Raw genomic sequence first — 23,381 nt, 5'->3', positions numbered from 1 at the left:
GGCCACTCCAGGTGGTGGCCACTACTGCCAAAATGTCAAATTTCATGTCCAGTATCAAAAACCATAAAGTTTGATACCCATATTGCCCCAACTCTTACGGTCCAGCAAATGTCCCCTTATCGGAACATCCCCAGGGCCTCCGGCCACTCCGGATTGTGGCCACTACTGCCGAAATGTCAAATTTCATGTCCAGTATCAAAAACCATAAAGTTTGATACCCATATTGCCCCAACTCTTACGGTTCGGCAAATGTCCCCCCATCGGAACATCCGCGGGGCCTCCGGCCACTCCGGATTGTGGCCACTACTGCCGAAATGTCAAATTTCATGTCCGGTATCAAAAACCATAAAGTTTGATACCCATATTGCCCCAACTATTACGGTCCAGCAAATGTCCCCCCATCGGAACATCCGCGGGGCCTCCGGCCACTCCGGATTGTGGCCACTACTGCCGAAATGTCAAATTTCATGTCCAGTAGCAAAAACCATAAAGTTTGATACCCATATTGCCCCAACTATCACGGTCCAGCAAATGTCCCCTTATCGGAACATCCCCGGGGCCTCCGGCCACTCCGGATTGTGGCCACTACTGCCGAAATGTCAAATTTCATGTCCAGTAGCAAAAACCATAAAGTTTGATACCCATATTGCCCCAACTCTTACGGTCCAGCAAATGTCCCCTTATCGGAACATCCCCGGGGCCTCCGGCCACTCCGGATTGTGGCCACTACTGCCGAAATGTCAAATTTCATGTCCAGTATCAAAAACCATAAAGTTTGATACCCATATTGCCCCAACTCTTACGGTTCGGCAAATGTCCCCCCATCGGAACATCCGCGGGGCCTCCGGCCACTCCGGATTGTGGCCACTACTGCCGAAATGTCAAATTTCATGTCCGGTATCAAAAACCATAAAGTTTGATACCCATATTGCCCCAACTCTTACGGTCCAGCAAATGTCCCCCCTTCGGAACATCCGCGGGGCCTCCGGCCACTCCGGATTGTGGCCACTACTGCCGAAATGTCAAATGTCATGTCCAGTATCAAAAACCATAAAGTTTGATACCCATATTGCCCCAACTCTTACGGTCCAGCAAATGTCCCCCCATCGGAACATCCCCGGGGCCTCCGGCCACTCCGGATTGTGGCCACTACTGCCGAAATGTCAAATTTCATGTCCGGTATCAAAAACCATAAAGTTTGATACCCATATTGCCCCAACTATTACGGTCCAGCAAATGTCCCCCCATCGGAACATCTGCGGGGCCTCCGGCCACTCCGGATTGTGGCCACTGCTGCCGAAATGTCAAATGTCATGTCCAGTATCAAAAACCATAAAGTTTGATACCCATATTGCCGACAACTCTTACGGTCCAGCAAATGTCCCCCCATCGGAACATCCGCGGGGCCTCCGGCCACTCCGGATTGTGGCCACTACTGCCGAAATGTCAAATTTCATGTCCAGTAGCAAAAACCATAAAGTTTGATACCCATATTGCCCCAACTATTACGGTCCAGCAAATGTCCCCTTATCGGAACATCCCCGCGGCCTCCGGCCACTCCAGGTGGTGGCCACTACTGCCAAAATGTCAAATTTCATGTCCAGTATCAAAAACCATAAAGTTTGATACCCATATTGCCCCAACTCTTACGGTCCAGCAAATGTCCCCTTATCGGAACATCCCCGGGGCCTCCGGCCACTCCGGATTGTGGCCACTACTGCCGAAATGTCAAATTTCATGTCCAGTAGCAAAAACCATAAAGTTTGATACCCATATTGCCCCAACTCTTACGGTCCAGCAAATGTCCCCCCATCGGAACATCCGCGGGGCCTCCGGCCACTCCGGCTTGTGGCCACTACTGCCGAAATGTCAAATTTCATGTCCAGTAGCAAAAACCATAAAGTTTGATACCCATATTGCCCCAACTCTTACGGTCCAGCAAATGTCCCCTTATCGGAACATCCCCGGGGCCTCCGGCCACTCCGGATTGTGGCCACTACTGCCGAAATGTCAAATTTCATGTCCAGTAGCAAAAACCATAAAGTTTGATACCCATATTGCCCCAACTCTTACGGTCCAGCAAATGTCCCCTTATCGGAACATCCCCAGGGCCTCCGGCCACTCCGGATTGTGGCCACTACTGCCGAAATGTCAAATTTCATGTCCAGTATCAAAAACCATAAAGTTTGATACCCATATTGCCCCAACTCTTACGGTTCGGCAAATGTCCCCCCATCGGAACATCCGCGGGGCCTCCGGCCACTCCGGATTGTGGCCACTACTGCCGAAATGTCAAATTTCATGTCCGGTATCAAAAACCATAAAGTTTGATACCCATATTGCCCCAACTATTACGGTCCAGCAAATGTCCCCCCATCGGAACATCCGCGGGGCCTCCGGCCACTCCGGATTGTGGCCACTACTGCCGAAATGTCAAATTTCATGTCCAGTAGCAAAAACCATAAAGTTTGATACCCATATTGCCCCAACTATCACGGTCCAGCAAATGTCCCCTTATCGGAACATCCCCGGGGCCTCCGGCCACTCCGGATTGTGGCCACTACTGCCGAAATGTCAAATTTCATGTCCAGTAGCAAAAACCATAAAGTTTGATACCCATATTGCCCCAACTCTTACGGTCCAGCAAATGTCCCCTTATCGGAACATCCCCGGGGCCTCCGGCCACTCCGGATTGTGGCCACTACTGCCGAAATGTCAAATTTCATGTCCAGTATCAAAAACCATAAAGTTTGATACCCATATTGCCCCAACTCTTACGGTTCGGCAAATGTCCCCCCATCGGAACATCCGCGGGGCCTCCGGCCACTCCGGATTGTGGCCACTACTGCCGAAATGTCAAATTTCATGTCCGGTATCAAAAACCATAAAGTTTGATACCCATATTGCCCCAACTCTTACGGTCCAGCAAATGTCCCCCCTTCGGAACATCCGCGGGGCCTCCGGCCACTCCGGATTGTGGCCACTACTGCCGAAATGTCAAATGTCATGTCCAGTATCAAAAACCATAAAGTTTGATACCCATATTGCCCCAACTCTTACGGTCCAGCAAATGTCCCCCCATCGGAACATCCCCGGGGCCTCCGGCCACTCCGGATTGTGGCCACTACTGCCGAAATGTCAAATTTCATGTCCGGTATCAAAAACCATAAAGTTTGATACCCATATTGCCCCAACTATTACGGTCCAGCAAATGTCCCCCCATCGGAACATCTGCGGGGCCTCCGGCCACTCCGGATTGTGGCCACTGCTGCCGAAATGTCAAATGTCATGTCCAGTATCAAAAACCATAAAGTTTGATACCCATATTGCCCCAACTCTTACGGTCCAGCAAATGTCCCCCCATCGGAACATCCGCGGGGCCTCCGGCCACTCCGGATTGTGGCCACTACTGCCGAAATGTCAAATTTCATGTCCAGTAGCAAAAACCATAAAGTTTGATACCCATATTGCCCCAACTATTACGGTCCAGCAAATGTCCCCTTATCGGAACATCCCCGCGGCCTCCGGCCACTCCAGGTGGTGGCCACTACTGCCAAAATGTCAAATTTCATGTCCAGTATCAAAAACCATAAAGTTTGATACCCATATTGCCCCAACTCTTACGGTCCAGCAAATGTCCCCTTATCGGAACATCCCCGGGGCCTCCGGCCACTCCGGATTGTGGCCACTACTGCCGAAATGTCAAATTTCATGTCCAGTAGCAAAAACCATAAAGTTTGATACCCATATTGCCCCAACTCTTACGGTCCAGCAAATGTCCCCCCATCGGAACATCCGCGGGGCCTCCGGCCACTCCGGCTTGTGGCCACTACTGCCGAAATGTCAAATTTCATGTCCAGTAGCAAAAACCATAAAGTTTGATACCCATATTGCCCCAACTATTACGGTCCAGCAAATGTCCCCTTATCGGAACATCCCCGGGGCCTCCGGCCACTCCAGGTGGTGGCCACTACTGCCAAAATGTCAAATTTCATGTCCAGTATCAAAAACCATAAAGTTTGATACCCATATTGCCCCAACTCTTACGGTCCAGCAAATGTCCCCTTATCGGAACATCCCCGGGGCCTCCGGCCACTCCGGATTGTGGCCACTACTGCCGAAATGTCAAATTTCATGTCCAGTAGCAAAAACCATAAAGTTTGATACCCATATTGCCCCAACTCTTACGGTCCAGCAAATGTCCCCCCATCGGAACATCCGCGGGGCCTCCGGCCACTCCGGATTGTGGCCACTACTGCCGAAATGTCAAATTTCATGTCCAGTAGCAAAAACCATAAAGTTTGATACCCATATTGCCCCAACTATTACGGTCCAGCAAATGTCCCCTTATCGGAACATCCCCGGGGCCTCCGCCCACTCTGGATTGTGGCCACTACTGCCGAAATGTCAAATTTCATGTCCAGTATCAAAAACCATAAAGTTTGATACCCATATTGCCACAACTCTTACGGTCCGGAAAATGTCCCCCCATCGGAACATCCGCGGGGCCTCCGGCCACTACAGTCCAGGTGGTGGCCAGTTCCAATGATCGACTCACGCGACCGGCATGTCTTAGCTGGTCCTTGCCTCCAAGCCATCTGCTCTCGGACCTCCAGGCCGTCTGCTACCGGGCCACCAGGCCATCTGCTTCTGATGTGTTCTCGTCGACGTCCAGCAATAGAATGAATTTTCGGGACCGACCGAGCCGAGTTTTGTTGGCTCGTCGACGATCCGAAAATTATGAGGTAGAGTGGGGGTGATTTTAGATACATCAATCTCACGTCTCTCTATTGACTGAATAGGAAACGTTCGTTCATCCAACCAGCGTGCACCAAAAAGAGGGGAAATTTGCCGAGAGGGGAATTCGTCACGTAACGTTTTCGCTTCGCGAAAATTTTGGATTGACACCACGTATAGAAACCTTAGGACAAAGTTCTTTGTCAAAATTAAAGAAGAAAAAAAGAAATTTAAAATACAACGCCCAAATGTATGCCACAAGAGTGCACAAAAAGAGCGCTACTGTCCTCGTTCTACTTTCATCCGTTCCCTCTTATTTTTGACAGAAAGAGTAGCGCAATTCGACCTTTCCATCCAAACCCCCTGATGTTTTGACAGCTCGGAAACAGCTTCGTTTTCGGAAAGTCATCATCGGCAATCTCCAAAGCCAGCAGCTCCATCGTAGCAAGTCCGGATTTTCCATTGTTTTGTGATAAATTTCGTTCCGGACCCGGTAAGGCAATCAGCAGCAGAGATGGCGGGAACCCTGGAGGACAAGTCGATCTGGGAGGACGGTGAGGAAACGCTCGGCGAGGAGGTGCTCCGGATGCCCACGGACGAAATCGTCAGCCGGACCAGGTTGATGGACAATGAGATCAAAATTATGAAGAGCGAAGTGATGCGGATTACGCACGAGCTGCAGACGCAAAACGAAAAGATTAAGGACAACACGGAAAAGATTAAGGTGAACAAAACGCTGCCCTATTTGGTGTCGAACGTGATTGAGCTGCTGGACGTGGACCCGCAGGAGGAGGAGGACGACGGGGCGGTGGTGGTGCTGGATTCGCAGCGGAAGGGCAAGTGCGCCGTCATTAAGACTTCGACCCGGCAGACGTACTTTTTGCCCGTGATTGGGCTCGTCGATCCGGAGAAGCTGAAGCCGGGTGATTTGGTGGGCGTGAACAAGGACTCGTACCTCATCCTGGAGACACTTCCGGCCGAGTACGATGCGCGCGTCAAGGCGATGGAGGTGGACGAACGGCCCACCGAACAGTACTCGGACATTGGCGGGTTGGACAAACAAATCCAGGAACTGATCGAAGCCGTCGTGCTGCCGATGACGCACAAGGACAAGTTTAAGAACCTGGGAATTCATCCGCCGAAGGGAGTGTTGCTTTATGGACCTCCCGGAACGGGAAAAACGCTGCTGGCTCGTGCCTGTGCGGCGCAAACAAAGTCGACCTTCCTGAAGCTGGCCGGTCCGCAGCTGGTGCAGATGTTCATCGGTGACGGCGCCAAGCTGGTTCGGGACGCGTTCGCCCTGGCCAAGGAAAAGTCGCCGGCGATTATCTTCATCGACGAGTTGGACGCCATCGGTAAGGGATCTGGTCGCATGTTTTTGGCGCAGCTTTGAATACAAATTTCAATCTTTTCAGGCACGAAACGTTTCGACTCGGAGAAGGCGGGAGATCGCGAGGTGCAGCGAACCATGTTGGAGCTGCTCAACCAGCTGGACGGGTTCAGTTCGACGGCGGACATCAAGGTGATCGCAGCCACCAACCGGGTGGACATTCTCGACCCGGCACTGCTCCGTTCGGGTCGGTTGGACCGAAAGATCGAGTTCCCGCACCCGAACGAGGAGGCACGCGCCCGCATCATGCAGATTCACTCGCGCAAGATGAACGTCAGCCCGGACGTGAACTTCGAGGAGCTGGCCCGGTCCACGGACGATTTTAACGGGGCCCAGTGTAAGGCCGTGTGCGTCGAGGCCGGTATGATTGCGCTGCGTCGGTCGGCCGTCGCCGTCACCCATGAGGACTTTATGGACGCCATCATGGAGGTGCAGGCCAAGAAGAAGGCCAACCTTAACTATTATGCTTAGGAAGAAGTTTCAACTTTCTTTATATTGTATCGATTTGCTGAATTTGAATGCTAACGTTTAGTAATAAAATACCGTCTAATCAACTTTAAATCGTTAAATTATTATTTTTTGTGACTTCTCACTGGTTTTGGTCCAGGGCCTCGATAGACAATCAGAGCTGCGATTAAATCTTTGACGGGAAACTTGACTTAAAAATAGAGCTGAGACCCTTTCTCAAACGATCTATAAATTTAAACTAACTATTTATCACTTGATTTCAGTAAAAAAAGTGCATTCAAGAAGTTGTTAGAAACGTTCAAATTAAAAAAAAGTTTAGAAAAATAATGGTTTTCTTATTATTTTGAAAAACTTGAAGAATTTCAAAAAAAAAACATTTAGAAAAAATAAATAAGGAGACACAAAACTTTGGGAAATTTAAATGATTTTTTTTTTAATTTGAAATGTTTGAATCTGTTTATTTTAGATTTTCTTTTTGATTTTTTTTTAGTTTTAAAATGTATTTTTTTTTTAATCTAAATTTAACAAATTCGCAAATTTTAAAATTAAAAAAAAATTCTTCCTTTATAAATTCAAATATCCAAAATTAAAAAAAAAAACACGGATTCATAGAAATTTCTGAAATCTCTTATTTCTTAAGAAAAGCCTGATTTTTTATAATTAAAAAAAGCAGAATATTGATTCTTTGAATGAATAAAATTCAAATAAGATATATTTTTTAAATAGGTAGTTGATGTTTTAGAAATTTCAGTAAATGTTCAAAAATTCTAAGTTTTAAAATCGCAAAATTAAAAAAAAAACTTTTCCAGCTGGCCAAATTTAAAATTTTAGTGAGATCTTCAATTTTGATGTTTTTTGAAATGTTTAAATTTGAAAATTTTATTTTTTTTTCATGTTATTTTACTTATTTTTACATTTTTTATTGTATTTTTGAAATAGTTTTACCATTTTTTGATAAGGCCGATGCAAATATTTAAAAAAGCTTTTGTCCCTCGGCCCGGGCCAATTTTGAAGGGGGGGGGGGGGAGTGACAAAAAATTTAAAAAAAACTGTACCAGCCTAAGTAGAGTCTTTTTTAAAAAAATATTAAAATTTAAAAATTTACGAAATTCAAAAAAGTGATTTGAGATTTTTTAAACTAAAAAAGTCTGTTTTAGATTTCAAAAATTGTCCACGTGGTTTATGAATAGTCCCAATCTTATTTTTTTTCATATTACTTAACTAATTCTGACATTTTTTTTATTGATTTTTATCGTATTTTTTAAATAGCTTTGATTTTTTTTAATTTTTGGTAATTTTGAAAATTTTTAATTCTTATTTTTGTGATATTTTATTTTTTAAAGTATACCGAAATTTCTTTAAAAAAAATTATTAATGTTTAAAAAATTACGAAATTCAGAAAAGAGAATTTTGAAGATTTTAAAAACTTTTAAATTGTAGAGAATTTTTTCAAATTTATAAATCTTTGTTTTTTGAAAACTCAGATTATTTTTTAATTTGGAGAAATAACTTTTTTAAATTTTGTTAAAGCCGTTGCAAATATTTTTCAAATTTAATGTTTATTTTATTTTATGTCCCCTCTCGATTTAAGCCAGAGGCATGGGACATGATTTTTGAATAATATTTGCAATGGCCTAAATTCATTTTTTTTAAATTCTGATGATTCTAAAATAATTTTTTAGTATATTTCTAACATTTTTCAAATTTCAGAAATTTTATACGGTTTCCCGTTGTTTTTATTGTTTTTATAAAAAAGTTTTGCCATTTTTAAAATTTTTGGTTATTTTGAATGTTTTTAATTCTTATTTTTGAATATTTTATTTTTTAAAAGTACACTGTTAGTAGAATTTCTTTTAAAAAAATTATTAAAATTTAAAAAATCATGAAATTCACAAAAGAGAATTTTGAAGATTTTTAAAACATTTTTTTTTTCAATTTCATGTCATAGAAAATTTTTAAATTTAATTTTTTAAATTTTTTTTTTATTTTATAGAAAAAACTATTTAAATTTTGTTAGTGCCGTTGCAAGTATTTTTCAAATTTGATGTTTATTTTATTTTATGTCCGAGTTTATGTCCCCTCTCGACTTAAGCCAGAGGCATGGGACATGATCTTGGAATAATATTTGCAATGGCCTAAATTCATTTTTTTTATTTTGATGTTTCTAAAATTTTAAGCGTAAAATTTTTAACTCGCCAATTTTTTTAAGTTTATTTTAGATATATTTCTGACATTTTTTTTTTATTTCATAAATTTCTATAAAGCCCCGTTCCAGGTCTATGATTTGACCCAAAATTTAAAAAATATAAATAAATCTCCGTCGAGCTCGAGTTTTCAAAAATCCTGTTTGTAATACTAAATGTAAAAAAGTAATAATCTAAAAGTAGATAAATCGACGGCAACATTTCAAAAGGCATCATGTACATTTTGACACTTTCTGGCACGCAGAAAAATAAGGCATATTTGAATCAACAAAACGTTTTGTTGATTTGAAAATCATGATTTTTGTTGAATCAACGCTAAACGTCAAAGCAGCTTTTTCAAAACAACAAAAGTCTTTTGTGGAATTAAGAAAATCAAGGTTTGTTTCAACGCAAAATCGGCGTTGATTATATTCAACAAAAATTTTGTTGATTCAAACCTCGCACAGGCTGATTCTACAAAACATTTTTCTGCGTGGGGTTATTGCATATTCTGAAAGTACTCCCAATAAGCTACCTCTCCACCAAAAATGAGTAACATAAACAAAATCTCTGGCATCAGCAGTGCCTGTTTATAAAGTCCTGTCAACATGTCAAATAAAAGGCTTCGCCATGTACATTCGGCGAAGAAAAACGAATCATAACAGCAGGGTGATATAGACGGTGGTGATTCCAAAAGAAGTTATGTTTGTTTTTCTTAAATATAATGACGAAAATAATGTTTTATTGAATATGGATGATCAAGTATCAATGAAAGCATCGTTTTTCATCGTTTGTTATCATTAGAACATCTTCTTTTGCTTTCATATTAAAATGGGAATTGTAAAATGATGCTAAACATTCAAATGCGTTTTTCTCAAAATACACGGATTGTACATGATGCTTATTGAAATGTTGCCGTCGAAATACTTTAATTGGGTCCTAAAATTAAGCTTAAATTTTTGGTATTATTGTTCACAACGATAAAGCTTATTTTTCTGAGTACAATGACCCTTTGTACGACCACAAAGAGTTTAAAATGGATTTTTGAATCAATTTTGAAAAATTAACCTCGCGGTTCTTCTTGACAGAAAAGTTCCTACTTGACAGCTCGTTCCAAGGGGACCATATAGTTGACTATAGTTGATCCATCGAAAAAATGTTGTCTTGTCAATTTTTTTTTGCATTAAAATAAAAAAGTGATCAGAAATGGGTTTTGATCGTGTTTTTACCGTTTTACATAAAAATTTACATAGGGCTTTAGTACCCAATTGCAACAGTAGCTTCCCAACGAAAAAGTACTGTAGCATCAAAAGTATAGGTTAACAAATTAGACCTAATGCAAACTAACAAAAAAGAACAAAAATGTTTGAAAATCAGTTCTAGAGTTTTTTTTTGCAAAGGTCCTATAAGCTATTGTGTTTCATAATATGCTTATAGGACCTAATCAAAACAAATGTTTGGAGTTATTGTTTTTGGTATTTGGGAAAGAGATAAATCATTTTAGAGTGTAAAAAACGGGTTATTTATGATAAATACGAATTAACGTGCATTTATTGAGCCTTTTTCAGCAGTCATTCGAAAAAGGCCCAGTAATACATTTTTTGTTTTGCTTTGACAGCTGTTTATTTTTAACATTCTCACAAAGAGACGAAGACGCAAATCAAACTTTCTCCGCGATTTTTCCTCCCAAAAAGATACGAGAACGTCACCCAGTTCCAGACTCTTTTGGCTCTGCCTGGTCGTTCCCCTCTTCAGCACGATGGCCTGGCGCTCCCGGGGACTTTCAAACGCGGATCTGATCCGCCAGCTGCAAGGTTTGCGATTTTTTTTCCTCAACATTAAATTTTCTTGGAACTCGACCAAAACTGTTTGTTCTTTAATTAGAACACGGCATAATCAAGAGCGAAGCGGTGGCCCAAGCGATGACCGCGACGGACCGCAAGTTTTACGTGGCCAGCAACCTGCAGCCGTACGTCGACTCGCCGCAGCGGATCGGGCACGGTGCCACCATTAGTGCCCCGCACATGCACGCCTACGCGTTGGAACTGCTGGAAGGCTACCTGAAGCCGACGAGCAAGGTGCTGGACGTGGGTTCCGGGTCCGGGTACTTGACGGCCTGCTTCGCGCGGTACATTAACCAGAAGCCAAACGCGACCGGGCTCGTGGTGGGAATCGAGCACCATCCGGCGCTGGTGCAGCTTGGACGGAGCAATATCCGCGCGGACGACGAGACGCTGCTGGACTCGGGCAAGATCGTGCTCATTGGTGGGTGGGGTGGGCGAGGGAATTTGCTTTGAAATGGTTAACTTGTTGTTTATTTTGAGCAGAGGGCGATGGTCGGCTGGGCAGCAAGGAGCACGCCCCGTACGATTGCATCCACGTCGGAGCGGCCGCGCCGGAAACACCGCAGGAACTTATTAACCAGCTGAAACCCGGTGGCCGGTTGATCGTGCCCGTTGGACCGGACGGTGGCACGCAGTACCTGGAGCAGTACGACAAGGATCAGGACGGGAAGGTGGCCAAGACGCGCCTCATGGGGGTGATGTACGTGCCGCTGACGGATCTTCACACGTGATGGCCCAGCCGGGCGAGCTGGTGTCTGGCGGTGCGCGGACTGCTGGTGGTGCTGCTGCTTCTTCTATTGGCGTACGGCCTCATGAAACGATTCCTCTAGAAAAAGGCTTTCCCGGGTGGTTGTACGATAAAAAATATTTATGAGTGCTTTCTCTCCCCGAAAAAAAACAAACATGTCCTTATTGTATTCCAAATTTATCAAGTATTTATTTCCCAAGCATTAATTTTAGTAAAATCTGCATGAACATCTCAAACCGTTGTTTCCATATAAACCCGCGGCCCGATTCTCTCAAAATCTTTTGAAACCCTTTCGCTTCTACTTCCTCAGCAGACGGGCACTCTTTCCCGGTCGTCTGCTTCTAACTTCAACCGTTTGACCGCCTTGCGATTCATTCAATTCCGGGCCTTTCTTCAACCTTTGGGAACAAGATGAGCCCCACCGGCACTGTCTCTGGACTGCTGTTTTCGTAGATTTTTGTTTATTGCCTCCTTTATGTTGTTTCCTTTCCTTATAATTCATAGTTCAAGTATTATAAGGACTTTCACTTCACTTTGAAATGAACATGCCCAGCATAAATTTTCAACTCTGAAAAAAAAGAATCAGTGATTCAAGTAATAGTCAATATGTCTATTCCCGCACTTGCAGAATTCCCCCCCCCCCCCCCACACCCCCCCCTTTGAAATCGAAAAATCCGAAAAGTCAGGGGGCAAAACAAAAAAATGTTTTCTAAAAACTTCAAAATTTCAAAGGAAATAAAAGTCTAACCAACTGAAAACAATTAGAAAACAATTAGAACAATTGCATTCAAAATCCTATTTAGCATGTCTGGGATCGATCAAGATATTTTAGTTTTTTGTGAAAATCCAATGGAACAACAACGGAAAAAGTTTTTTTTTTCGGCGAAAAAAAAAATCTCTTCAATACTTGCATATTTTTAACACTCATGATTGCCTATGATTACAAAACAACTGGGCAGGTGTTAAATGCATTTTAAAACACTTTTTTCATTCAAATGTTGAGACCATGGCTTGTAATTTCATTTTTTTTTTTTTGCCCCCCCACCCCCTTTAAAAAATATTTGCAACGGCCTAACATAAATAAAGTATGACTGGATGTCAAGTGGAAGAACAACGGTGGGGCAGCAAAATTTATTTAAAAAAATAATTGAATCACAAATTAATAACAAGAAAAAGGAAACGCATAAATTCGGAAATTCAGAAACTCATATATAAAAATATGCAAAATAAAACTTATATTTAAAAATTGAGAAACTTTAAAAAATTAAATCACGTAGTTGAGAAACTTAAAAATGCAAATATGTATATCAGAAAAATAAAAACAAATCAATAAAGCACAAATTCAAAGCATAAAAAATCAAATAATTTAAAAATATATTCAAAATCTTTCGTTTTCGTTTTCGTTTTACGGAGCAAGGTGGGGGGCGCGGCCTCAAGTCAGTCCAAGTCCGGTTTCTTGTGGAAAAAAGGGTAGTGGCCGAACTAGTATTGCATACCAAATGAACACCACCGGAAGATATAGGGGATCGGGAGGGGGAAGGTGAAAGAAAATTAGTGTAGGTGTGAGTAGTAAGAATTTGGATGACTTGAGCGTTAATCTAACTTTAAAACTGAATATAGGAAATCTGAAATTATGATTCAATCAAAAACTCAATTGAGAACCTATGATGTATTTCAAATCTAAAGGTAATCAAATAAATTAACTGGAAAATGAAAGATGAAAACTAACTTGTCAGGGGCATTTTTTCTGGACCCCGTCCTGTCGCGTCCGTCAGTAGTCTTGTCGTACACTGCAACTAACTTTAATTTAACTAATCATTTTATCCAATTATTCATTTCAGAAAAACTAACTAACTTGAAACAACAACCTCAACAAAACTGTCTGAAAGTAACTTGAATCTCAAATCCCCGAAATTTTAATTACAAAGCCAAACATTTCTTTGCCTATTTTTAAAACCTGTCTTGCTGCTTCCAAAAACAATAAACATTAATGAAACGTTCATATTTTACAAGTTGAACACTCGTTGTTAAGACGAATATTTCGTGCCTTCCATTTCATTAGGGCACACAAGCTCTGCAAACAAGAGTGTATCCCTATCATATATCTTATGTAATTTGAGTGAAAGAGACACAATCCTGTTCACACCTGTGTGTCCTTTTGAAATGTTAGGCTCTATTTGATCGTCAAAACTCCAGTAGATCCTCGATTCGCAACAATGATCGATACAACCATAATCCGAAAACCGTTAGTTCAACAGATTAACGAATTTTGTCCGATATCATTTCATTATTGATTGATCGAGACTCTATGGATTTTTTGACAATTCAGAATGGTTAGTATACCACTTCAATTGAAATCAGAAATTCTGATAGCATTACTAAACTGGCTTACACATAACTGAAGTCTGGAATTATTAAACAACCTAGAAAAAGTTACAAAAAAACTAACTATTCCTCCCCATTATCAAACAGTCTTAAACCTGTTTCTAACAGATTTTACGAACAAGAATATTGAGACTCGAATAAAAAATTTCAATATCTTGTAATTTTACATATTATAAAAGCTGTGATTTCTATCAACACAAGTATATAAATATAAAATAAATGTGTGATATATATCAACATCGGAAACCATCTTGGCAAATAGCCCTGAAACGACGGCAACGTGTGGTTCCATCTCCAGGGAAAAATATATTCAAAATCTTTAAAATAAAAGTAAATTCAAAATGTTTAAATTAAAAAAAATCAAAATAAAAAATATGTTAAAAATTACCTTAAAAATTCACAAAAATAATTCGAAATAAAAAAATCATAAGTTTTAATATTTTAGAGTTCAGATTCAGAACAGTAAAAATTCAAATTTGACAGTTAAAAAATTCAAAGAAATTATAATTCCAAAAAGTAAATTTCTGGAGTTTTTTTTTTTTTTTTTTTGAAATGGTTTAATCGAGGGTCCAATAAACCAAATTTCCAGTTTTTGCTTTTTGGATGTTTTTGAAACCGCCTTGAGTATTAAAAAACACCCAAAAAACAAAAAACTGAAAATTTGGTTTATTGGACCTTTTCAACAAACACTCCAGAATTTAAAATGTTTGTAAATCAATTATTAAACTGTTTGTACCTTGGTTTGTACTCTATTATCCGAAGACCTCGATAACATTTTGAATCTCTAAATCCTCTAAATATGAAATTCTAACCTAAAAAATTACTCAAACAATGTGTAATTTTTTATGATTCAAGATAGTGGCATTTAAGAATTTAAGAATTCGAGAATTTAAGAAATATAACAATTTAAGAATTATGATTCCTAATCTAATATTTTGGATCTTATAAGAATACAAATTGGGAGCACCGTTACAGGTGTGCCAATTAAATTTACCTATTATTTTAACACGCATATTTAGTCTGTTCAAAAACAATTTAAGATAAAAAATAATCCTTAAAAAAATTATTATAAATTTATTCAACTCAAAATACAGTAGCTGTTCGGTAACTGGGCGTTGTTTAACTGGGCTGCTTTTTAACTGAGCGCTCGATAACTGGGCCGTAGCCCAGTTAAAGAGCAGACAAACGTCAAAAAACCAAAACAAACCAAAATGACCGAGGGGTTAATGGATGCAAAAATCATATTCAATAAATAAAAAAACTTTTTTCAAGCTTTTGTTTAATTTCAAGTTACAACTAAAGAAATATGAAAAGTAAGCATTGTAAATAAATTTGAGTAACTATTATTTTTATATTTCATCTGGAAAATATTGTGCATCGGTGGTCCTCTCGTAATTTTTTGTTCAGCCCAGTTAGCGAGCAACATTCGGTGACTGGGCTACGTTCTTAGCCCAGTTACCGAACAACTACTGTAAATGTGGCTTTTAATAGTTTTTAAGAACAATTAGTTTTTATGATACTAATTGTTTGTTGGGTTATATATCTTTTATCAGGTTTAAATATTTTTTTAACACTAAAAAAAAGTAATAAATTTACTATATCTGGAGTTTTTTTTTAAAAAAAAGGTCCAATAAACTAAATTTTCAGATTTTGTTTTTTGGGTGTTTTTGAAACCGCCTTGATGCAGGGGTATTAAAAAACACGAAACGAAACGAAACTATTGGTACTACGCCCCCCGGGGCATGGCCTTCCTCTAACGTGGGATTTCTGCTCCAGCGCCTCTGACGAGACAGGAGAAACCGGGACCGACGTTTTACTTCACCATCCGATAGAAGCTCAGTGGATAAGGCGGGAATCGAACCCGCGTCTCATAGCATCACCTTTTCAAAAAAAAACTCCAGATATCATTACATTGATGAACTAAGCCTGAAATCGTTAGCACAAATAATCGTTCTGAATAAAGCCAGACATTAAAAAAATACCCCAAAATCTATCAACTCTAGATATACAAACTTCCTTTCAAAAAGTCTACTTCAATTTAGTCATAATAACACATCAAATTTATTTCAACTAATAATAAAATGCCTAATTTCACCCAACTTGCAATTTTGTTGTAAAAAAATAAATTAATGTTTTCGTGCTCTCTAACTGTGATTCATGTGAAACCCTCTTCATGGCGAACTTTTAGATTTTCATTTTTTTTTTTTGAACTTCGCCTTTCCCAAGATTTGATCCGATGACTTCCACGACTTGTTGTTATCTCCAGGCAGGTCCAGGCGCGCTTCCACATCTCTCCACGAGGCTTCATAGTAAACAAGCTGGCCTAAACGTCAATAAGAAGGCTGCTGTCAGCTTTGTTATACTGCAGTGAGCTATACAACTCAACTCCAGAAAAGGCTGTCATTGGAAATAAAGTTATATAAGTTTGTTTCAAGTCAGTTTTTATAACTCCATTATGTAACTTTGTTATAACAAACCGTTTCAACTGTCATTTCGATTACCGTACCACGGAGTAACATTGAAAATTGGTGTGATTTTAATTTGTTGTTTTCTCTATCATTAATTCCGTAAGCTGATATTTTTTGTAGTTTTTACCGGCGATATTTTTATAAATAATCGGTAAACAATCAAAATTATTGCAATCTTCGATAAATAAACATTATTGAAACTCTAAATACCTCACGTACAAATTTGCACCACCTAACAACACGCAATGTCAGGTTGAATATGTTTGTTGAATATCAGTTATATAACCTGTTCTCCGATAACATTTGTGTAACAATGCGAGAAAACCTAAGGTTATTTATAGAATGGTTGGCCACGCCCATTTTTCAGAAGATGCCGTCACATGACTATGTTAGATAAGCAGTGAAACAAACAGTGCAATATTATTCTTATTCAACAAACTGTTTTCGAGGAAAACAATGCAGATGAGGGAACAGCATCATGGCATATCAGGTTTTTGACGTTTAATTACAGCTCATAAAAAGCATTTTCGACTGAAATCAAGTGATAAATACCTCAAACGGAAGTGAGCAAGCAAGTTTCTATCGAAGGTGTTCCAAAATAAGTTGTTTAAACAGTGTAAATCAGCAAATTGGATGGAACCCCCCAAATAGGTGAGAATTTTTCCTATGTTGTGTTTTGTTGGAAAAGAGTGAAGTTGACTGTGTTTTAACACTTTTGTGGCACAAAACACGATAGTTACACAAGTCAGTTATACAAGCAGTGAAACAAACTGTTATTTAAGTTATGTTCAGATTTTTTCTCTTATGTTTATCAAAAACAATTGTCTAACTATTATTCAACAGTCGACAAGTTATGAGTGCTACTTGGGAAGCGTGTACTCAAAATCCATCACAGCAACTTGCAGTTACTTTTCAACACGAAAGAGAAGAGAGAGCTTGCAGAAAAGTACGGGAACGGTTTTGCTCCAACTTCAGCCTCTCTCATTGCAGAATTTCTGCCTGAGAGAAAAGTTACTTTTGTTGCAGAAAAGTACGGAAACGTTCTACTGCCGAATTCGTGCAGAATTGCAGAATTCTGCAGTACGGGAATAGACCTAGTATTTGATCCAGCTAGTTTTTGCAAAGTTTTACGATAAAAGAGGGTTACTTTTCGTGTTAAAGTGATCTGACAACTCGATCGAGTTTCACAAATTCATGTTTTGTGAAAAAGTTACCCACCTTTGGGTTATATCTGAATCTGTTTGTGTTTTGAACATTTCTTCCGTCAAGCACTTAAAACGATTTAAACGTGTGAGTAAAACCAATGTGTCAACAAAACGCCCCTCGTTTGAAAAAGTAGCGCAACTTCGCAAATGGCCCAGTAGTTCGCTGAACCCCTCCGATCAGAGTCTATTTTTAGAACCAACGTCGGTACGGTAGAACCAGCTCGGAAATGGGGCTCTGAGTTCGATGGAGTTTGTTGTTTTGACTGAATATTTAAAATTAATGCTTGAAGAAAACTTTATTTTAATGAATTTTGCTTGATCTTCAACGATTTAAGCTTTGTGAATAAAATCGTGACTTCAGTTATAATTGATTTACTAATTCAACTCGTTCCACAGCATGTCCCTATTCCCCCGTCAATATCAACAACATCAAACTCCGTCAGCGGGTGGGGAGAAAACCAACTCAAGGTCGGTTAGTTTTCGCTTTTCGCAGTAAGAAGAAGCTCTACAATCTTCAAAAAAAAAAAAATCAAATAAGCGATTCGCTTTAAAAATCGCTAGAGCGTTTCTCCGGATTTATGTGCATCGCTAGAAGTCGATTCAAGAAAGCGAAACTGGCTGCGTGCTGAGCTTGTTGTTGCAACGCCTCACAAGAAAGGCCACTCCGCGTCCCGTAAGGTGGATAAAGTTGTTTTTATGCGTGTTTTATTCAGTAGATTCGAGTCGTTGCGTCGTGCGTTGAATTGCACAAGCAGCTTCACATTTCAGCTTTGGCAGTGGTAGTGAAAACACGCGCATTTCCCTCCAAAATATTGCATTTTTTTGGTGGTGTAACTTTTGACTGTTAGTGTTATCAAAACAAATTGATTGAGTTGTTACTGTGGTTGTTGGTTATCTTTTGAAGAAAACAACAACTGCGTAGTTTGTTTGGAAAGGTCAAACATGTTTCAGTTCAGTGCATTTATTTTAGTTTCTCCGATTCTTATGTAATTATCGAAACTATCCAAATTCTCGTTACATAATGTTCGGGAATGGCCCCTCTCTCCCGGGGGGACCATAAAACAAAACCCGTTCAATCAAGGTAGGCCGTTCGGCCCCGCACGGCAAAGCTTCGCGCAATCGAAAATGGCCGCAGCCGCCGCGCGCCACCAAACCACCAACGAAAGAGAAAGGAAACAACACAAACATCCGCCAAAACCACGCGGGAGAAGCGTAGGCTTCCAGGGCATAACTTCCTCCCTTCCCACTGTCCACCACAACAGCCCCCTCATTTTTCAGGGTCGAAGGCTCTTAACGGGCCCTGCCGGCCTGCCCGTCATCGGCTCCAGTGGCGCAATTGGTTAGCGCACGGTACTTATAGAGCAGTAACTGTGAGATGAGCAATGCCGGGGTTGTGAGTTCGAGCCTCACCTGGAGCAGGAAATTCTTTTTGGTGTGGCGGAGTGAAGACGATGGTGGCTGCGTGCGTTTGCTTGCTGTGCGACATTTATAGGGTGTTTGCCAGTAGAATAGAGTCGCCTTATGTGGGGGAATTGATTAAAAATTTAATCAAGGGTTTGTTGTTGTTGGGGAAATTTGGATGCGTGTGTTTTCATCTTGGCTACTGCGATGCAATTTTCATGGTTTTCAGGTTCAATCGCTCAATTTATGGACTAATAAATACAAAAATGTCACATTTTGGAATGAATCTGGGGCACATTTATTAGTGAATCTTTAATAAATACATTACCATGCGCGAGATCGCCTATTTTAGACACAATTCAATTTACAGTCATGATTTTTGATTAAGCTACAATTGTTGGCTTCGGTGCCGCGGACGCCGCTGGCGTGCTCGACTGAGTCATCAAGCTGACGGCGTTCTTCAGGACTTGACTTTTGACGAAATCTGTCGTGGTGGTGCTCAGGTTGGCACCGGCTCCAAAGTTGCACTTGATGTAACCGTACAGATTGGCGCCGTTCAGCGACAGGGCAATCAGGACTAGGAGCTAAAAGTAAAGATTATTTTAGTCTAATTTTTTAGAGTATTCCAAGAGTCATTCCTCACCATCCACTCAAACTTGAACCCGACCAGTGCCACCAGCAGCAGCAGCGACCAAATGACCGGACAAACGACCAACGCCATCCAAAAAAGTCTGGCCTCGTGCGGATTGATGCGCGCCTCGTAATTCGCGTCCCCCTTCTTCGACTCAAACACCCAGTGGGACCGGCCGTCGTCGTCCACGTAGTTCCACCATCGCATACCGACCAGCAGCCGCCCGGACAAATTCTTCACCAGATAAAAGTCCGCCGACAGCAGGAACACCATCATCAGAAAGCACTTTATGAACGAATCGCTAAACAGCCCCCAGAACAGATAGGTCGCCACGGCCGCTCCGCGGAAGAACACGTGAAAGAAGGTCACGTACGGGTGGCTGCGAATAAAAAAAAAACAATTTTCATCAAAAAACTCTCAATTTCAGAGGAATAATAAAACTCACGAAAGTCGCTTCGCTCCGCCGGAGGAGTCGAGCTCTTCGTCACCGAAGGGAACCGTGTCGTCCAGCAGGGGAACCTACTCGAAAAAGGAAATTAAACGGGTTAAGTTGCATCAAAATCGAATTGATTAAACTCACCGTTGCTGAAGACATCGTGATGGCAAGGTTTTCAGTTGTTTTGCGAAGATTTTCACTCCAAATTTATATTTTTTGCAAATTTTCGGTCTGTTTTGTTAAAAATTCACACGTCAATCTTTTTCTCCTGTTTTGACGTTTGAGCGATGTAAACAATCAAGGTTTGGAAGGGATAAGGTAGCGCAAAAGCAGATTTTTCTCTCGTTGCACGTTTGCAATGAATTACTCTAGTTTTTGGGTTATTAATTGGGAAGTGATAAGCATAAAAAATAAAATGCTTAGTTTTTACGCATTTTGGAAGGAAAGTAAGGATAAATTAAGAATTGGGTACTAAAGCCCTATGTAAATTTTTAAGTACAACGGTAAAAAAAAAACGATTAAAAACCATTTCTGATCACTTTCTTTCATTTTCATGCAAATTTTTTTTGACAAGACAACATTTTTCCGATGGATCAACTATGGTCCCCTTGGAACGAGCTGCCAAGTAGGAGCTTTTCTGTCAAGAAGGACCGCGAGGTTAATTTTTCAAAATTGATTTAAAAATCCATTTTAAACTCTTTGTGGTCGTACAAAGGGTCATTGTACTCAGAAAAATAAGCTTTATCGCTGTAAACAATAATATCAGCAATCTAAGCTTCATTTTAGGACCCAATTCAAACATAGAAAAATTCTTAAATTGAACACTTTTAAACAAATCAATTCAAAAAATTATAAGTTCAAAAATCCAAAATTTAACAATGAAAATAAATATTTAAATTTATTCATTATATTATACCTGATTATAAAAAAATGAATTCAAGGATCTAGGGATTTGACATTATTCTATGCGGCTCATATGCTCAATTCCATTAAAGATATTAAGATTTTAAGAATTTAAGAATTTTACGAATTTTACGAATTTTACGAATTTTACAAATTTTACAAATTTTACAAATTTTACAAATTTTACAAATTTTACAATTTTTACAATTTTTACAAATTTTACAAATTTTACAAATTTTACAAATTTTACAAATTTTACATATTTTACAATTTTACATATTTTACGAATTTTAAGAATTGTATGAATTTTACGAATTTGACAAATTTTACGAATTATATGAATTTAACGAACTATACGAATTTTACGAATTATACAAATTTTGCGAATTTTACAGATTTTACAAATTTTACGAATTTTACAGATTTTACGAATTATACGAATTTTGCGAATTTTACGAATTTTACGAATTTTATGATTTTTACGATTTTTACGAATTTAACGAATGTTACGAATGTTACGAGTTTTAAAAAATTTACGAATTTTACAAATTTCACGAAGTTTACGAATTTCACTAATTTCACTAATTGCATGAATTTCACGAATTTTACGAATTTTACGAATTTCACAAATTTCACGAATTTCACGAATTTCACGAATTTCATGAATTTCATGAATTTCACGAATTTCATGAATTTCACGAATTTAAGAATTTAAGAATTTAAGAATTTAAGAATTTAAGAATTTAGGAATTAAAGAATTTAAGAATTTAAGAATTTAAGAATTAAGGAATTTAAGAATTTAAGAATTTAAGAATTTAAGAATTTAAGAATTTAAGAATTTAAGAATTTAAGAATTTAAGAATTTAAGAATTTAAGAATTTAAGAATTTAAGAATTTAAGAATTTAAGAATTTAAGAATTTAAGAATTTAAGAATTTAAGAATTTAAGAATTTAAGAATTTAAGAATTTAAGAATTTAAGAATTTAAGAATTTAAGAATTTAAGAATTTAAGAATTTAAGAATTTAAGAATTTAAGAATTTAAGAATTTAAGAATTTAAGAATTTAAGAATTTAAGAATTTAAGAATTTAAGAATTTAAGAATTTAAGAATTTAAGAATTTAAGAATTTAAGAATTTAAGAATTTAAGAATTTAAGAATTTAAGAATTTAAGAATTTAAGAATTTAAGAATTTAAGAATTTAAGAATTTAAGAATTTAAGAATTTAAGAATTTAAGAATTTAAGAATTTAAGAATTTAAGAATTTAAGAATTTAAGAATTTAAGAATTTAAGAATTTAAGAATTTAAGAATTTAAGAATTTAAGAATTTAAGAATTTAAGAATTTAAGAATTTAAGAATTTAAGAATTTAAGAATTTAAGAATTTAAGAATTTAAGAATTTAAGAATTTAAGAATTTAAGAATTTAAGAATTTAAGAATTTAAGAATTTAAGAATTTAAGAATTTAAGAATTTAAGAATTTAAGAATTTAAGAATTTAAGAATTTAAGAATTTAAGAATTTAAGAATTTAAGAATTTAAGAATTTAAGAATTTAAGAATTTAAGAATTTAAGAATTTAAGAATTTAAGAATTTAAGAATTTAAGAATTTAAGAATTTAAGAATTTAAGAATTTAAGAATTTAAGAATTTAAGAATTTAAGAATTTAAGAATTTAAGAATTTAAGAATTTAAGAATTTAAGAATTTAAGAATTTAAGAATTTAAGAATTTAAGAATTTAAGAATTTAAGAATTTAAGAATTTAAGAATTTAAGAATTTAAGAATTTAAGAATTTAAGAATTTAAGAATTTAAGAATTTAAGAATTTAAGAATTTAAGAATTTAAGAATTTAAGAATTTAAGAATTTAAGAATTTAAGAATTTAAGAATTTAAGAATTTAAGAATTTAGGAATTTAGGAATTTAAGAGTTAAAAAATGTTTAGAATTAAAAAATTTTAAACCTTGGATTTTTTTTTGTTTTAATTTTGATTAAATTTTCTATTGGGAAACTTGTTTTTATGTATTTCTGTCTTTTCTTGGTTGGCTTGAGACTTAGCTACTGTTAAATTTGATGACATTTATGTTTATATCCGCTCGAAAGTGAAATAATGTGTATGGTGTGTTGGTAAGTTTCATGAATATGATTTAGAATTCCGTGAAAATTTACATTTTTAGGGTAATTCATCTCAATTCGAGGAAAAATAAATACATTTTCATCCAAACTGAAATAAGTTTGTTTCTTAATTAGTAAAAACGTTTGAAGCGTTTGGTACGGTAGGTCCACGCATCCTTCCTCCCCTATAGATTGTGAAATCTGAGATCTGTAAAATTTTATTCGTTCAAAGAATCCTCTCTGCGGTAAACGCAACGCAGTAGGGCTGGTCACTTAATGTTTTGCAATATATTTTCGGATGTTCTCGGATGTATTGCAATTATTAATATTGACATGAAAAGTGCTTGGGGCGTAATTTAACCACGAGACTTCCCAGCATGCTTCCATCGTCTGGATTGCGTCTGGGTTAGATTAGAAAAGATATGGATAATGTTGGACTTTCTTTTAGTACTATTCACTGAAACGACTCAA

General features: G+C 38.2%; 3 protein-coding genes and 1 non-coding gene across 4 annotated transcripts; 3 read left to right on the top strand and 1 right to left on the bottom strand.

Annotated features, from left to right (window-relative positions):
- The first annotated feature begins 5,131 nt into the window (after positions 1 to 5,131).
- On the top strand, positions 5,132 to 6,688 carry LOC120431230 (26S proteasome regulatory subunit 6A-B). The gene is made up of 2 exons (XM_039596370.2): positions 5,132 to 6,092; positions 6,153 to 6,688. The coding sequence occupies exons 1-2, from the start codon at positions 5,252 to 5,254 to the stop codon at positions 6,596 to 6,598; spliced, it is 1,287 nt and encodes a 428-aa protein (XP_039452304.1). The 5' UTR covers positions 5,132 to 5,251; the 3' UTR covers positions 6,599 to 6,688.
- A 3,705-nt stretch (positions 6,689 to 10,393) lies between these two features.
- Positions 10,394 to 11,457, top strand: LOC120430970 (protein-L-isoaspartate(D-aspartate) O-methyltransferase). The gene is made up of 3 exons (XM_039596104.2): positions 10,394 to 10,592; positions 10,663 to 11,043; positions 11,106 to 11,457. The coding sequence occupies exons 1-3, from the start codon at positions 10,538 to 10,540 to the stop codon at positions 11,351 to 11,353; spliced, it is 684 nt and encodes a 227-aa protein (XP_039452038.1). The 5' UTR covers positions 10,394 to 10,537; the 3' UTR covers positions 11,354 to 11,457.
- A 7,292-nt stretch (positions 11,458 to 18,749) lies between these two features.
- On the top strand, positions 18,750 to 18,846 carry Trnai-uau (transfer RNA isoleucine (anticodon UAU)). The gene is made up of 2 exons: positions 18,750 to 18,787; positions 18,811 to 18,846. It is a non-coding gene; the product is annotated as a tRNA-Ile (tRNA).
- Positions 18,847 to 19,098: 252 nt separating this feature from the next.
- LOC120430987 (uncharacterized Golgi apparatus membrane protein-like protein CG5021) lies at positions 19,099 to 20,196 on the bottom strand. The gene is made up of 4 exons (XM_039596152.2): positions 20,041 to 20,196; positions 19,906 to 19,979; positions 19,473 to 19,839; positions 19,099 to 19,413 (listed from the first exon to the last, which is right to left on the bottom strand). The coding sequence occupies exons 1-4, from the start codon at positions 20,053 to 20,055 to the stop codon at positions 19,213 to 19,215; spliced, it is 657 nt and encodes a 218-aa protein (XP_039452086.1). The 5' UTR covers positions 20,056 to 20,196; the 3' UTR covers positions 19,099 to 19,212.
- Positions 20,197 to 23,381: the final 3,185 nt, after the last annotated feature.

The sequence above is a fragment of the Culex pipiens genome, chromosome 1 (assembly GCF_016801865.2).
Source record: "Culex pipiens pallens isolate TS chromosome 1, TS_CPP_V2, whole genome shotgun sequence".
Classification (NCBI taxonomy): Eukaryota; Metazoa; Arthropoda; class Insecta; order Diptera; family Culicidae; genus Culex; species Culex pipiens.
Note: the sequence above shows the minus strand (reverse complement) of the source record. Positions and strands in the feature narration are given on the sequence as shown.